This window comes from Triturus cristatus, chromosome 6 (genome assembly GCF_964204655.1).
Source record: "Triturus cristatus chromosome 6, aTriCri1.1, whole genome shotgun sequence".
NCBI lineage: Eukaryota > Metazoa > Chordata > Amphibia > Caudata > Salamandridae > Triturus > Triturus cristatus.
In genome coordinates, this window is record NC_140589.1 from 1,835,510,636 (window position 1) to 1,835,526,452 (window position 15,817).

General features: G+C 44.5%; 1 protein-coding gene across 6 annotated transcripts in view; it reads left to right on the forward strand.

The window, feature by feature from the left end:
• LOC146822144 (sterile alpha motif domain-containing protein 12-like) overlaps nucleotides 1–15,817 on the forward strand; it is a 205,002-nt gene that overhangs the window by 52,365 nt on the left and 136,820 nt on the right. For 4 of the 6 annotated variants that reach the window (XM_085613266.1, XM_085613264.1, XM_085613265.1 and 1 more), the window contains exon 2: nucleotides 2,294–2,464. In XM_085613266.1, the coding sequence (XP_085469392.1) occupies nucleotides 2,447–2,464 (18 nt within the window). In that variant the 5' untranslated portion in view covers nucleotides 2,294–2,446. The remainder of the gene's footprint in view (nucleotides 1–2,293; nucleotides 2,465–15,817) is intronic. The other 2 variants (XM_085613268.1, XM_085613267.1) reach the window with 1 other exon arrangement.

Sequence of the window (15,817 nt, forward strand, 5' to 3'; positions counted from 1 at the left end):
GGCTTGGGCAACTCCAGATTTCCTTTAGAGTATTCTGGCTCCATACACTTCTGTGACAAACCATCCTCTAATCACTACCTCTTGATGGAACGAGGATATTTGAATCTCAATCTCTTGGTAAAACAGAATCCTCCACCGGTCGTATGACCTTTGGTTGTCGACTTGAAGTATTGAGAGGGAGCTAAGATCGGAAATACATTTTGAATACCGTGAAACCGATGTGGCTTCACAATAACGACAGAGAGGATGTCGTTCAATTATAAAGGTTTATTATCCAAGTATTAGAAACATCACATCAACGAAACTTGCAATGATTAAGAAAATATACCAGTACAGCAATGGTACTATGATGCTGAAGTTCTCCAAGTTTAAGTAATATGAAATAGAGGATGGTAACAATCAATATGTAAAGAATGCAAACTACCCAAATCAGGTGTTCCATAAAGAAAATAGCCCTGTCTAAATTTAGCAGTGACAGAGAGTCAGGGATTTCTAAAGGGAAGTGAATGAAGGCTTCAGCATAATGTAGAAGTTCATAGGAAATGAAAGAGTGTCTAGCATGAAGCTTCCACTCGGGGAAAACCCGGCAGAGAGATCAGCTCCCTTCAAAGTGGGGTAACGGTCTAATTAACACTAATTTAAAGCACAGTCGAAGGACCCAGAACATTCATATCTTGCCTATCCCGTGGTGACATTTGCTAAGAGCTGGTAAACACCATAAATTCCCATCCTCACACAATTAGATATACACCTGCTTGTCCTTGAGAGTTGTATCTTCCTAGTACGCCAGGTACACAAGGCTCCTTTTACCATCATCCTCCACTCCTGCTTCCAATTTTTCATTCCTAGGCCTCACTATCAGCCTAATAAATGGGTCTCCAACCTTTTGTGCACTAAGAGCTACTTTTGCTCAATTAAAATCATTGCGGGCTACTAATTTTATTAGTGTTGTAATAGTGACCACATCAGTCAAGATCCCATTAGTGGCCATCATACGCAAGATTACCAGCAGTGATCACCTTAGTGCATTTGGCAGGGTCATCAGCAGTAATGTAAAAAAGGCTTTGCCAGTTTGGAATACCTTTATGTAGGTAATACATGCCAATCACAGCTACAGTGCCCCTAGCACAAAAGTAGCAATATTAGAAATAAGTCTTCCAACATAATTTATCACCCAAAATCAGCTTTAAATATATTCTGGGAAATTCAGCCATTTTTGTTTCCGAACATTGGTTTATGAGTTCTGAAAACGCACGTTTCTGTTTTCAATACACAATTTTAATCTGTATATATTAATTCAACCAAACCAATTTAGTAGGCTGGGATGCACATAGGAGAGCTACTTCTAGCTAGCTGGAGAGCTACTGAAAAACCATTAAGTGTGCAATGCACAACCAAAGCCTAACGTCAGGCTAAGATAACTCAAGATTCAAAAGGGAAGCACATTACAATATTATTAATCATTAGCAACCGAATGATCATCATTAAAGTGTAAATATATTCAGTAAATTTGGCAACATTAATTATTATTCAGTTCAGTACAACCACATAAACTAATTGAAATGAAAAAGTTATTTACAGAGCGCGGCAAATACCCAAAGGTGTCTAGGCACTAGCTCATAGAGCAGACAAACACTGAAAAACTACCTATGAGTTCTTAACATGCTCAAAAGTGGTGGCCTATGACAATTTTATTAAGGTGAAAGACACAGGTTAATGACCTTACACTGACATTGAATATATATAGTTTACATGTAAATAAATGATGTATAGAAGGTGGAGCCTAAATTTACGCTGCTGCACAATCGCCATGGGTTTCTGATGGAGGACTGCACGTAGGTTGTACTAAATTATTTTTTAAAAACTCAAGATTTTTGAGGGCTTTGTTCATAAGATGATCTAACCAACCACATTTTAAGTAGAAAAAATTAAAAAGACAGCGTTTGTAAAGACATTTGTAACTTTTTTCGCGGAGGTGAAAGTTTGCGAGACAATTCTATTACACACAGACAACAACAGCAGCCGGGTGAAGCCCACATGTGTCAGGCCAACGCACCAACGACAAAGAACACTGCAGTCAGCATTTGTGAGACAGAACCACCAAACACTGATGCTCTGTGCTCTGCAGTCTAAAAAAGGGTAATTGGTTATTGAATAGACTGTCAGCTAAGCAGATCTTGGCTATTTTTGAACAGCTTACACTCTGCAGGTGTTTAACTTTACTAAGTTGGAATATTGACTTCTATCCTGTTAGCGTCACTCATGGTGGTAAATCCAGTTATTTTCTTTCTAGTATAGGATTTTGTGGAGTCGGAGACACTTTGCGTCAGCAGCACTTGGCAGTGGTGACAAACCTACACATTTGTAAACCTCGTGCAGCAATACCCAAACTCAAGACAACACATGAAACTCAAGAGGCTGTGAAATCTGCACTTGGTACCTTGCGATGGAGCCCTCAGCCCAGGTGAGTCTGAGGTTACTTGTTTGGTTTGTTGGTTTAGATGCCTTGTAGAGAGACCATACGCCTCTTTGTGGCTACGTCACCTCACGGCATGTTTATCCCAATAAGTGCTAGGCACCTCCAGCACTGAGCCCTTTTTAGGTCTCGCCTACGCAGCGCGCATGTGCTTCATAGGAAGAGACCTTTTGGAATTGATTCGCTTTGTCAAGAAAAAACGTGCACGCGTTGCATTGCTTTCAATGGCAACGCGTGAACGTTTGGCGATTCCCTTGCGGGAGCGAGCTTTGGCGACATATGTTTGTAATTATCTGGTGCCCCTGCTTGCTCCCGCAAGGGAAACGCTGTGTGTGTGTGCGCGCATCACTACACGCCTGCGCCCAGCCTTATCTTGTTTTTTACAGTCGCTGTCCACGGAGTGCTCTAACCATGTTAGTAAAGGCTTCAGTGAATAGACTGCAGCAGATTGGGGCTTATACATGAGCCAGAAACAAGCGGTTCCAAATATCTGCAGCGTGTTAAACATCTCTTACAGCTCTTTCTTCTGAGTTTTATATAGCGTCAACTTGACTTGTATCAGAGCTCTTTACTTGAGCACCAGACAGTGCTCCTGTAAATAGTGCTGTTGTAGAATCCATTCGCAGGCGCATCGGTTCTCATGTAGGCTATGCCATGTTAGTGAGAGTCTTCAGTGGTTAGTAAGTTGCATCGGAGTCTGTCCCTGAGCCGGGCACCTCCTGTCAGGCTCCCGGGGTTTTGTAATCATCGATCTGCTTTTACTGTTGGTGCACGAGGAATGTGCGGCATTCTGCTGGGAAGCTCTGCATCAAGTTGTTTCCCTCCTCACAGTGCTTTCAGGGACAGTCTGACTCCGTTTACCTTGGCAGTGACATAGCGCGAGCTTTAGAAGCGTTAAAACCCCATAAGCTTTTCTCTATTTTCTTAAGTTATTGATTAATTGATCACATGCCCAGATGCACTGTTGATGTAGAACAATAACTTCAGCATGGTTCGCCTTTGAAAGTGAGATCCGTATCCAGCAGGCAGTACAAGCTGATACCTGGCTCTAGGTATTTACAAGTCTCCGTGACTTTAGACTGCTTTAGGTCACTGGTTGGTCTTTCCATGTGCTGAGAACAGGCGGAAGTTCCAAAGGAGGCTTCAGTTCTGAACTCTGACAACGGAGCATGCTCCATTGGGCATGCATGCTGAGGCGGACCATGTGACCTTGAGAAGACGATCCTCTTGCCATGGTACTCTAGGCTGTCACCCAGGGGTCCCCTCAGCGCACTCATCAGTACCGTACACGACCCTTTGTTCAATGTTTCAGATTCTGCACCTGCATTCTTGTTGGTGCGCTCTCAAATCCCCCTATCATTACCTTTCATCACCTCCAACCCCGTTCTCTTCACGCCTCAGAGTCTTCCCTTCCATCACGTTGGTCCATTGTAGCTCTTTCCCGCTCTGCCCCCTTTGTCCAGCAGCTTCCGCCTGTAGGAATGCAGCCTTGCTAGCTATGTTTTAATGGAGCATACATACCTGGGAAGGGAGGTGCCACTTCCTGACTGCGACGGCGTGTTAGATTATCGATTAGGAAGATCTTCGAATATGCAAATTATTACGGTGTATAGAACGTGAACTCAATGCAGGGCACTGGAGTGAAACCTGGGAATGTGAGCGCAGTAACACGTGTTGTATCCTTAAGCCGCAGTGCCTTCGGAAGTCGCCTGGTTTGGTCCATGAAATAATAAAAACATAAAATATGCGAACAAATGGGGCTTTCCTGAAGAACTGACTCATTTTAACTTGGCCCACACAGTTCCATTCACCTTACCTCCCACCTTGCTACTGCCAACCTAACTGCCCAGCACTGTGACAGACAGTCTGTGAGGCAGCATACATGGCACAGGCAGTGACATAGAGAACGTTAGGCCTGCAAATGGCAGAACCTCGCCTGAAATGAGACCCAAATAGAGTCCTGCTCTCGGGACCGTCAAAGCAAACAACGAGGACGCATTTTATTACAATCTCAACGGGTGCCGGAGCTCGTCATTCAGACTGGGAATGTGACCTGCGCTTTGTCACTCCTAAACGCTTATGGAAATATAGAACAATTGCTGTGGCAACCAATTATCACATTATGGGGTGTACATGGCTACTCTGTGAGACACCTCATTGAAGCAGCTAGTTACCTACCTCCTATGGCACGATTCTCCTTGGCAGAACTCCATCAGGCCACTAATGTTTGCTTTTGTCCTTCCGTGAGCTTCATTGTAAACTACATCTTGAAAAACAGAGCCTGTTCAAAGTAATCTAGTAATACTGCTTATTTTAGCAAAGAGCAGAGTGTGAAATGAACTATCGCTCACCGAGTGGTGGCCAAAATTTCTATTTAAGTAGTTGAAGGACTTCCGTGCAGTCCTTTTTTTCTTGCTATTTATGAGATCTAAGTGTTCTCCTTGTTACGAGATGTTTTCATTTACTCTGTGAGGTCACATTGGGTCACCTTGCATGCCAGAAGTTATTTTATGTGCCTTTAAGGCTTTACTTACTGTGAGCATCTTTAAAAACAAAAAAAGAAAAACATATATATATATTCTCCAGGGAGAGAAGCACCGTAGAATCTCTAGCCTCTGTCACCATTTAGTGATATAGCATTAATTATCTTCATCATCTTTGATAAACAGGACAGGCTTTCTCCAAAATCTGAAATATTAATTTCGCATCATGTGTCCCTGAAAAAGAGTAGGACCAAAGGAATAATGCACCCCTGTCCTCCATCTGACAGCCCCGAACTAAGCGTTTTTAATAATATCCTGCATGAACTCTCTTTTTTAAATATTGGCTCTTTTCCATTTTCTAGTCTACCCCTGCCCATATGGTTCCTTTTCACTTCATGGATTATGCAATTTTCTAGAGTGTCTAGCTTTAGTTAGAACTCTCCCGGTTTGCAAGGGATTTAATCACTTCATATAATATTCTTTTTCAAGGCTTTCAAACTGGTTCTCATTTGCTCTATGAGTGTTCCTTTTTTCTGCGGACCATCATTAGATCAACCCTTAGCGCAGTGCGCATGCGCTGCTCTAAGGATACGGCCTCTTGCAGCTGACCAGGACTATTCACACGCTCGTGCGTGTGTGTTTTTTTTGCTTTTTTAATTGGGCTCTGCGTGCTGTCTTTCAAAAAAGACAGCACTCAATTTGGCAATGGCGGTTGCATGTTCCGCCTTTGCTCCGCCCACGGCCTAACCAGTGCGGTTACCTGCACGGGCAACATCTGTTTCCAATTATTGTCCTTGGACGCGTGCGCGATAATAGAAAACAGATGGGCTGCTCCCTGAACACAAGCACGCGCGCGCTCTCGTGCACCATGCGCGGGCTTGTTTTTGTAACAAAGGTGAGGCATGGCATGCCCTACATACGGGAGAACAGTGTGATCGTCATCAAACCCAGTCTGCGCGAGCGCCTCAGATTTTCTCAGGCGACGCCGCAGATGAATCATCACGGTTGCTGCAGAGGCCACACAGGTTACTACCTTCCCGGTTTCACCAGGGATAATGGCTGAGGTTTCACGGATGTGCAGAGCCATATCATCCTGCCCTAAAACGTGACATCCACCATAATTTCGTCCAATCACAGAGCAGATCTACCACGCAGGCAGCCTTTCATCCTGTACCGTAGGTATTTTAAAGAAATGTTTTAGTCTGAAAATGGCAGGGAAGCCGGGTTCACACTGTTTTTCTCAGGAGTGTCACCGCAATTATATTTTTTTCCCGTATGTGGATGATCAAAAAAGCATACCACAGACATGATCTTTGTTTCTTTCATGTTATTTTTAGAAATTGTTCACATAAACACACAAAAAAGCCACAAATGTGGTGTTTGGGACATTTGGTGTACATGTAGGGGTCGATTCCGATCCTGTTTTTTTTTTCCGTATGACTCGTATCCGTATTTTTTTACGTACGAATCGTACAAGTCCCGTACAAACGGCGAAGTACGATTCGTACGTGAAAATTACATACAAATCGCCTCGGGAAAAGTCTACGAGACGTCCCTGGACAGTTTTACATACAAATCGTAAAACTGAAGTCTGAGCGCGCAAGTACGATCCGTACCGCCCGTCCGAAAACACAAGCGCATGGAAAAGGCTCCGTACGGAGTGAACTTTGTACGAGCCCTACCCCGAGTACACTTGTGCCCGGGGTATGAGTTGTACGGCCCCCCCAGCCTCCCACCCCTCCCGCGTACGTCTGCACCGTACCCCCCACCCCCGTATGTATGGCGCATACCCCCCACCCGCGTATGTTCGCACCGTACCCCAGGCGTACCCCCACCCGCATATGTCCGCACCGTACCCCAGGCGTACCCCCACCCACGTATGTACGGACCGTACATACGCGAGGATTGGGGTACGCCTGGGGTACGGTGCGAACATACGTGGGTGGGGGTAAGCCTGCGGTACGGTGCGGCCATACGCGGGTGGGGGGTATGCGCCGTACATACAGGGGGTGGGGGGTACGTGCCGAACATACGGGGGTGGGGGGTACGCGCCGTACATACGGGGGTGGGGGGTACGTGCCGTACATACGGGGAGTGGGGGTACGGGCCGTACATACGGGGGTGGGGGGTACGCACCGTATATACGGGGGGTGGGGGGTACGGGCCGTACATACGGGGGGTGGGGGGTACGGGCCGTACATATGCCATGTTGGGGTACGCACTGTACATGATGACACGTACGATGTGGGTGATGGCGTGTACGTCGCGTAGTGAGCCCCCTTTTCCTCGTGCATCGCAGCATACTTACCTTTTCCGGCACTTTTTGGCTCCCATAAAAATATAGCCGTGCGGAGTGCTGTAGGTACGAATCGTACTTGCTGGTCCGTAAAACGCTGCCTCACTCCGTGCGGACGTTGCGTACGCACTGTCCAGGATCGGAATTGTATGTATTTTTTAGCCGTACGGTGTTTTTTACGATTCGTACGGAAATGGTATTTCTGTACGAATCGTACTTGCTGGTTTGTACGGTGGAATTCCCGGGTACGAGTCGTATGGAGAAAACGCTCCGTACGACCATTTGTACCCGGGTTTTACAGGATCGGAATCGGCACCATTATTTGTATACTCTATTAGTGAAATGGGCATCACAGCGACTAAAAGAAATAACACATTTAAAATAAGAGATGAAAACACAAATCGTGGTTTTTTATTTATTTTCCGCCTGATTTCCTTTAGCCGTGAAGTTGTTGCTTTGTTTTCAGCCTCAGCTGATCTCCCCCCACCATCCTTCCCCCGTGTGTGGCAGCCCAGGCTGAGACAGCTTTCGGGGCACACACACAGCCGCATCCGAGTACTTCACAGGTCTTTAAAAGACCATTTGCTTGTAAATGAGGAGCTGTTGTTTTTTCGCCCCTTCTTAGAGACCCTGCATCTCCACTCTGCCTATTGCTTGAAGAATCCCCACCCCCCAATTTGGCTCTAGTTGCACTTCTGTCCCAACGTGAGTGCTGGTGTTTACCTTAAAACGAGCTCCTTGTCTATTTCTCTTCATTGGGTTGACTTTCCTTTGAGCGCGCTACTGGGCATAATGCCTGCAATTCCCTTTTCGAATCTTTACTTTGGGCTCTTTTTCACTTCTATTATAATGTGATTTGATGATTGTTTTAAGAACCCTGAACTGTTTCTTGGAGTCGCAATTCTAGAGTTGCATATTTAGGAACCCTGTTAGTTATTTCATTATGATGCAGCACCAGACTTCTTTAAGTTAGCCAACTTAGTTCTCTGCGTGTCTGTAATTCTGTCTGCCTGTGTATCTGAGTGAGATTGTGAATGAGTGTGTGTGGTTTGAGAGAGAGTGCGGCTGTCTCTCTGCATGTGTGTTTGCCTCTGTGTGTTTGCGTGTGGAGGAGACTGTGTAACTGGCAAATGGTCCTTTCAGAGCACAGCCGCGGGACCTTCCTTTGTAGTTCCAAATCTGGAGCACACAGCACCCGGGGCTGTCAACGCCGACCTCGTTGTGCAATAAGTTGTAATATTTTCATCAAAAAGCCTTGGCAGTTTTTGATTTACGTTCAGTCTGTGGTGCCTTGTTTACCTCCCCCCCCCTCCCATAGCTCAAGCAAAGTACTTAAAAGGTCCCAAAGGCGAGACCTATTGGCTATGCCAATGCTTGTTTAATTTTGGAGGCAGTGCACAATTAAGCCTTCATAAATTTGCTCCACAAACAATATCCAGGCCAAATTTATATCACTTCCCACCCTTATGTTGAGGATTCTAGAAGTACTCAGGATTTGTGAATTTTACTGGATTAAGTTGAATTAAATACCAAAATGCAATTTTATTTTGGGGGGGGGGGAGGATGGGAAACGCGCTGTGCAAGGAGAGTATGTGTTTTTTTCTTAACACTGGCATCAACAAAAAGTTTACTGTGCTAGACCTCCCTCCTTCCAGATTTCATGAATGTGCAGAGTTGAAAAAAAATCATCTTTTACCACAGTTTTGCAGCTTTGTAAGTGGTAGTCAAGTTAGTCTTTTCTGTTGTTTCTACCTACGTGCAATATGTGGTGAAAACTGGTGTTAAACCCATGACTGAACCCAGAAAAGCTATATATTTCTAAAAAGTAGACACAATTCTGCATTCAGCAAGGGTCCATTTATATAGCTTATGTAGTCAAAAGCGGATGAAAATAAGTAGATAAACAGGAATAAGTGAAGTGTTTTCATCTGTAGCTTTTGACCTGGTGGCCAATTTATAAAAGTAATATACTGCCATTTTGGTTAGACTCGTCTGGTCTAAAGGATATATAGTGTTTGTTGATTTTCCAAAAACATGTGATACCTAGAGTCATCAACTGAGCTGAAGCTTAAAATGATTTTTCATTACGTTCCACTCACTTCGAGCTCACTTCCTTTGTGTATCACACTTTTTGGTGTACTTAGCCTGTGCACCGACCATGCATGTTTTCATATGGTAACATCTAATGAATAAAAATGGGTAAGAAGAAAATCTATAATTTGTTTTAATTTGTCCAAGATAATGAGTTTAGGCATATTGGTTATTTTTTTCAACTTTGAATTTGGGGTGACCCCTACTACCTATGTGGTTCAGACAGCATTTTGTAAAATGTGTTCTTTCTTGCTCACCAGCTTACATTTCTAAGACAAAAATCGAGATAAACTCATTTGACAATAACAAATGTTCTACTATTGGTGTGTTCCCATACTTCTCTAGATAAGCATGGTACCACAGTTGTGAGTGTGGGCATTTTATCTGCGACAGGAATTACCCCAAAATGAAACAAGGAAACACCCATAGTTTCCCTTTAAAATTCACTCAATCTGGTGAGGTGGGTAGCTAAGTTATTTGGGCCCCGGCTGGCCCTGCACCCAGGGAAACCTATCAACCCCAGACATTTCCGAATACTAGACACCCATGGAAGTCCATGGTGATGTGACATGTAGCTCACATGGTGTCATTGAGCTAGATTAATGGAGGCCAGTGGGATGCATTTTGAGTGACCCTGGCATGACCTTGCACAAGATGGGGGGAGGGGAGCACTGTGCTCACAACCAGTGGAAGTTCATTGCTAAAATGTCTGCAGCTGGAGGGAAAAGAGCTAGACTCTAACACGATGGAAGTGGAGACAGGGCTTCTTTATCAACTCCATTAGTCCTATTGCTTAGGAGTTGCTGAGTAGTCTTCCTGAACACTGCCATTTGGTGGATGGACAGGGTGGGGGAGGGAGGCACCAGACTGCTGAGAATTTTGAGGAAGTCTTTAGGGGAAGGGTGCCCTTTTGATTTTCACTGATTACTTCTGCAGTTGGGCTGATGGAAGTTGAGCTTGGAAACCTCACAGCTCATTGTGCCTCTTGTACGAGCTCAAGGATGGAGTCAACCCTGCCGTGAGAAGCATCACTCAATGCAAAGGCTGTGTCTGGAGAACAGCCTGAAAAGCAAAGGCAGCTCCTCCGTTATGGACGAGGAGCCTCACCCCCCCTTCTGAAAGCCAGCAGAGGCAAAGGACAAATATTAAATTAAAATAGAATGATAATAAAACATGTTAATATAATTTTATTTTTAGTGCTTCAGGCTGCAAGCCGATGGAGGGGCGTGGCCACCCATCCTGATGCTGCAGCAGCAGGGAGGATGGGGGAGTGGTGGGCCCTCTGGGGCCGGCCAAACCGTCATGCGCACTTAGCCTTTCTCTACATGACTGTGTTGTACAGCTGGGTGGAGAAACCAACACAGGCTCCCAGTCTATGTCTGGGCGCCGAACCGAGGCGCTCAGACCAATCCCAGCACTGCTCACACGCTGGGAATAGTATTTCCAAGGTGTGAGCAGCGCTGGGATTGGGAGCCTGCGCTGTGTGCATCAGTTCCTGGGTGGGACATGAGGATCGGGAGCAAGGAGACGGCCATTGGAGCAGGTGAGTTGTATCTTCTTTATTGATAATTACGTTTTTTTTGTTTGTGTTCCCCCTCCCCCTGCCCTAACACTTTGCAATATGTGTGATCGCTACTGCTGAAAAGGACACTTGCAAGAAGAACCACACCAAACCGGTTCAAGAGTTTGAGACAGCGGGTCCACATCTCCTGATGGTTTTGGCTTATGACTTTATCATAGAAATTATGGTTAGTGGTCCAGAAAGCTCAAATTTAGAGACATTTTCTATAAATTCTCAAATATCTTCCTCTTCCGTCAGTGGCGGAGCAAATAGGGGGCAGGGGCGGCGTCACACCCCTGACTTGTTTAATTATTCCCGTTGTACCCCTTGCCTGGGGAATACATTTAAAGTGAGAGTACCGGCACTTCTCAGCACTGCTGCAATACATTTAATGGGAGAGCACCTGCATTTCTCAGCACTACTGCAATACATGTAATGGGAGAGTACCAGCACTTTTTAGCTCTGCTGTAGTACATTTAATGCGAGCGCACCTGCACTTTTTAGTTCTGCTGCAGTACATTTAATGGGAGAGTACCAGCACTTTTTAGCTCTGCTGTAGTACATTTAATGCGAGCGCACCTGCACTTTTTAGTTCTGCTGCAGTACATTTAATGGGAGAGCACCTGCACTTTTTAGTTCCGTTGCAGTACATTTAATGGTTGAGTACCTGCACTTCTCAGCACTGCTTCAATACATTAAATGGGAGAGTACCGACACTTTTCAACACTGCTGCCATACATTTAATGGGAGAATACCTCCATTTCTCAGCACTGCTGTAATACATTTAATGGGAGAGCACATGCATTTCTTAGCACTACTGCAATACATTTAATGGGAGTGTACCAGAACTTTTTAGCTCTTCTGCAGTACATTTAATGGGAGAGTACCAGCACGTTTTAGCTCTGCGCAAGTACATTTAACGGGAGAGTACCTGCACTTTTTAGCTCTGCTGCAGTACATTTAATAGGAGAGTACCTGCACTTTTTAGGTCGAGCCTGAGCCAGCGAGCATGCGCTGCTCTGCGAGGCTTCTTGTAAGCACTCTAAATTTCTCTGTGTAGGTCTGACTCCCCCCACGCATTGGGTTGGCGGTTGGCTGTGTCATTTTGTTATTGTAGCCTGCCAATGGCTAAAGGCGGGCACATGTCCCACCTCTTTTGCAAATGTTCACTCCCACAACGTTTTGCTTGCGGGAGCGAGCAGCGGCGCGCAGGGTGGCAGCTGCATTCCTCGTGTGTCAGGATACACACAACGCGCAGCGCTTTCGCTTTTGCTTGTTGATATATGAAATTCTTTGATGTTTGTATTTAAAAGTATGAATTCTAAATTAAAGGGAAGTTTTTCCTCTTCTCATTCATGCGGCATGTATAGTTTTCGTATTTTACGGGTTTTGAGGTGGTCCTAGCCTTAAATTCATGTTTGCCATTTAAAAATAACTTCTGAGTAACTGCTCTTAAAGACATCTGCGGGTATGAAACGTACATATAGAATCTGCAAAATTAGACAGGCTGGCAGACAGACAAAGAGAGATAGGTATGAGAGATGAATAATTGTGTGGTTCGTGTGATTGTTTTGTAGTTTGTTTTGTTGGTAAAGGAGCATTTTCGAATCCTCTTATTTATTTTTACACATTTACTGGACACATTTTAATTACAATTGTTTCCCAGCATTAGCCGGATGCTTTTTGTGGTTAAGATAAGATTTTGAAAATATTCTGGAGGTGTCGAATAAAAGAGGACTTGTCACCCCTGTTATTTGTGTTTTTAGCGCTATCCTCCCTTCCTGCTTGTCCACAAAGGCGCATACAGGTGGGAACGGGTCCTCTTCGTGGCGCTTTGAAGAAAGTGTTCTGCATCACGTGCTGCAGAACAAGGTGTGGTTAAAACTACTTGTTGACCTCGGGTCAAACGCTTGTTCATCAGCCCACCTTCCGAATGGCCTAAGATTACTGTTGTCAATACTGGTTGCTTCCTGAAAGATTTACATATTTATTTTAAACAAACAACTGTTTTGGTTTTGTTTGCAGAAAGCATTGTGCTTATTCCTTATAAAGAAATAGCTCTTTAATTACTCAACGTGCTACCTCGCCAATGTTCACTTTTGTGAACTTTTACTTTACTTATTTGAAAGGAAAAATCACAAAAAAACAGCAGACGTGCCTTTTATTGCTACTGAGACCGACTCTCATTGTTGAGAGCCAGGGTCTTGGATCTATTGGCGGTTTAACACCATGTGAGTTATGGTCTGGCTTTGTGCCTTAAAACAACACAAATGCAGCGTGTAACCATGATAACAATCGTGACTGGCATGTAGTGCCTCATATATTTGAGGTACGCCCCAAAACAATGGCAGCAAGCGCCACGTGTGAACACATCCTGGTGCCCCTTTGATAAAAAAAAAAGTGTGAGACAACCACATTCCTTAAAAGTGCTAAAGGTTGGGGAAAGGAACCATAAAGTGATTTTTAAAAACAGAAACTAAAGTTTTCTCTATATTTCACTTTTATCAGATTGCGGTTTTGAACTGCGGTTTTGTATTATGCTTTACTTTTAGGTGTAAAAGGCGGAGTGTTTCTTTTTATATTGTAATTGTAATTGCATTCATATAGTGCTTACTACACCCGACAAGGCGTATATGTCGCAAAGGAAGTCTGTGTAGGTAACATTTCAAAGATACAAACGAAACAATCCAATAAAAATCACATGCTACCTTCAAACACTAAAACTTTTTGGGTAAAAAAACAGTTATACACATACTAATTTAAAGGTGCAAATGTATTAAATTATGATGTTCAATTACGCAGCATTTCACGCAAAATGTCAAATTGGGGGGTATAAGCAGACAAGCGCTGTCTTGTAGTTACAATCCAAACAGATTCACTGCTTATTAAACATCCTTCCACACAACCTAGAAAAATGATGTGGAGTAGCACGCTGCCTTGCTGCTAAAACGTGAATATTAAAATGCCAACATATAAACGATTTCAATATTATTCACCACGTTCTTTGACATTTAGGAACATGTATGTTAGCAACAGCAGGCGTGGTTTCAAAGCTACTGCTGCAGACTTTACATTTGGTGAAGCAGTTTCCTGTCGCCATTAACATATGTGAGCAGTTCAAAACCTACAATGCTATAAAAGGTAGCCTACAGGTGTACGTTTGTTTTGCTTGCAATCTCCCTAACACCGCCCACATAGCCACCTAGTGCTACACGTAGTGAAACCTGTCAATGTTAAGCACCCAGAATAATGTGCTGCATGGCTAAAAACGTATAAGGTCCCAAAGGCGAGACCTATTGGCTATGCCAATGCTTGTTAGTTCTGCTGCAGTACATTTAATGGGAGAGCACCTGCGCGTTTTAGTTCTGCTGCAGTACACTTAATGGTTGAGTACCTGCATTTCTCAGCACTGCTGTAATACATTTAATAGGAGAGCACCTGCATTTCTCAGCACTACTGCAATACATTTAATGGGAGAGTACCAGAACTTTTTAGCTCTGCTGTAGTACATTTAATGGGAGAGTTCCTGCACTTTTTAGCTCTGCTGCAGTACATTTAATGGGAGAGTACTGGCACTTCTCAGGAGCAAATAGGTCATTTAAATAGAGAGTACCAGCACTTCGTATTGCCATTTAAAGCACCGGCCTTGGTACTGGCCTGGTCATGGCGTCTGCACATTCTGGGGCATTGTGGGACATCTGGTTATGGTTTTGCTTTACACACTGTTGTACTGTTGCCCTGGGCATGCCACTGGGGCAGAGGGTGGGGGGACAATGGCATCAGGCACTGACATTGGATAATTCAACCACGTGGGGCGTAGTCTGCAAAGTCAGTAATCAGTGTGCACTAAAAAAAAACAGAAAAAAAACCTCAGCAACAGCCCTGGCTCCCTGAGCAACCTCTAGGCGCAGTCTACCCCCAGGCCACAATGAGCAGCACTGGCTTTTTGATCCTCATTGATTTTGCCTGATTGCCCAACATATTGAACAGAATTGTGGATTATTGTGTAGAAGCCCAATAAAAGGCTCAGCATCATTGAATATTTGGCCAGCACTGTTACCTTGCTTTTTCCTATTCATTTTTCCCCTGGAGAGTGTTGTCCTCAATTTGGGGCGGCATTTTGAGGTTTTGCTTTTTTGGGTTCCCAGTGAAGCCCCAGCACAAAACCTTACTGGCCCTGGTGCTAGTCACTTGCAGCGAGCCACAGATGACGGCTACCTATCAGGCGGCGCACGTTCATGTTATCAGTAACCATGCCAGCCTTCAGTGCCAGCTTATATGGGAGACGGCAACTGTGGGCGGTTCCCAAGTCACTAACAACTCCTGTTTATTTATTTTTTTACCAGAAATAATGCAAACAATGACCGACAGATAGAACACTTAAGCTGATCAGACATAGTTGTGGCTGTGCGGATGAGTGTGGAATGTGGGCGTGGCCTGTGAGGTGTGTTTTGATTGCATGAGGGATTGTCAGCGACTCTCCTTATCATGTTTTTAACATGTAGCTGTGCTTAGGTGTGCAATTGAACAAACATAAGCGAGAGGCAGCTTCTCATGTGGTCTTGCCCTCCATCTTTGTGGGAGATGTGCTTCCGGTTCAGAGGTGGGTGTTCCGCTGATGCGTTGCTTCTAAGGGGGGGGGGGGGTCTGCTTTGTGACAATCTTTACAGTTATAATGGGATGAAATTTGGGCTCTTGCCATAGACGGTTCTGTGAACAAGCAGACTACCTTGAAAAGGAGAAAGGAGGAGGAAGATAAAGGTGGGAAAGCAGTGACAAGGGGAGAACATGAAATAACCTGCAAGGGTGAGATAGAGAGACGGGAAGTGAAAGGTGGTGGAAAAAAAGAAGCATGAGGTGGAATCAAGACTAGACACCCTTGTTACTCTGCGACCTCATCATTCGGCAGC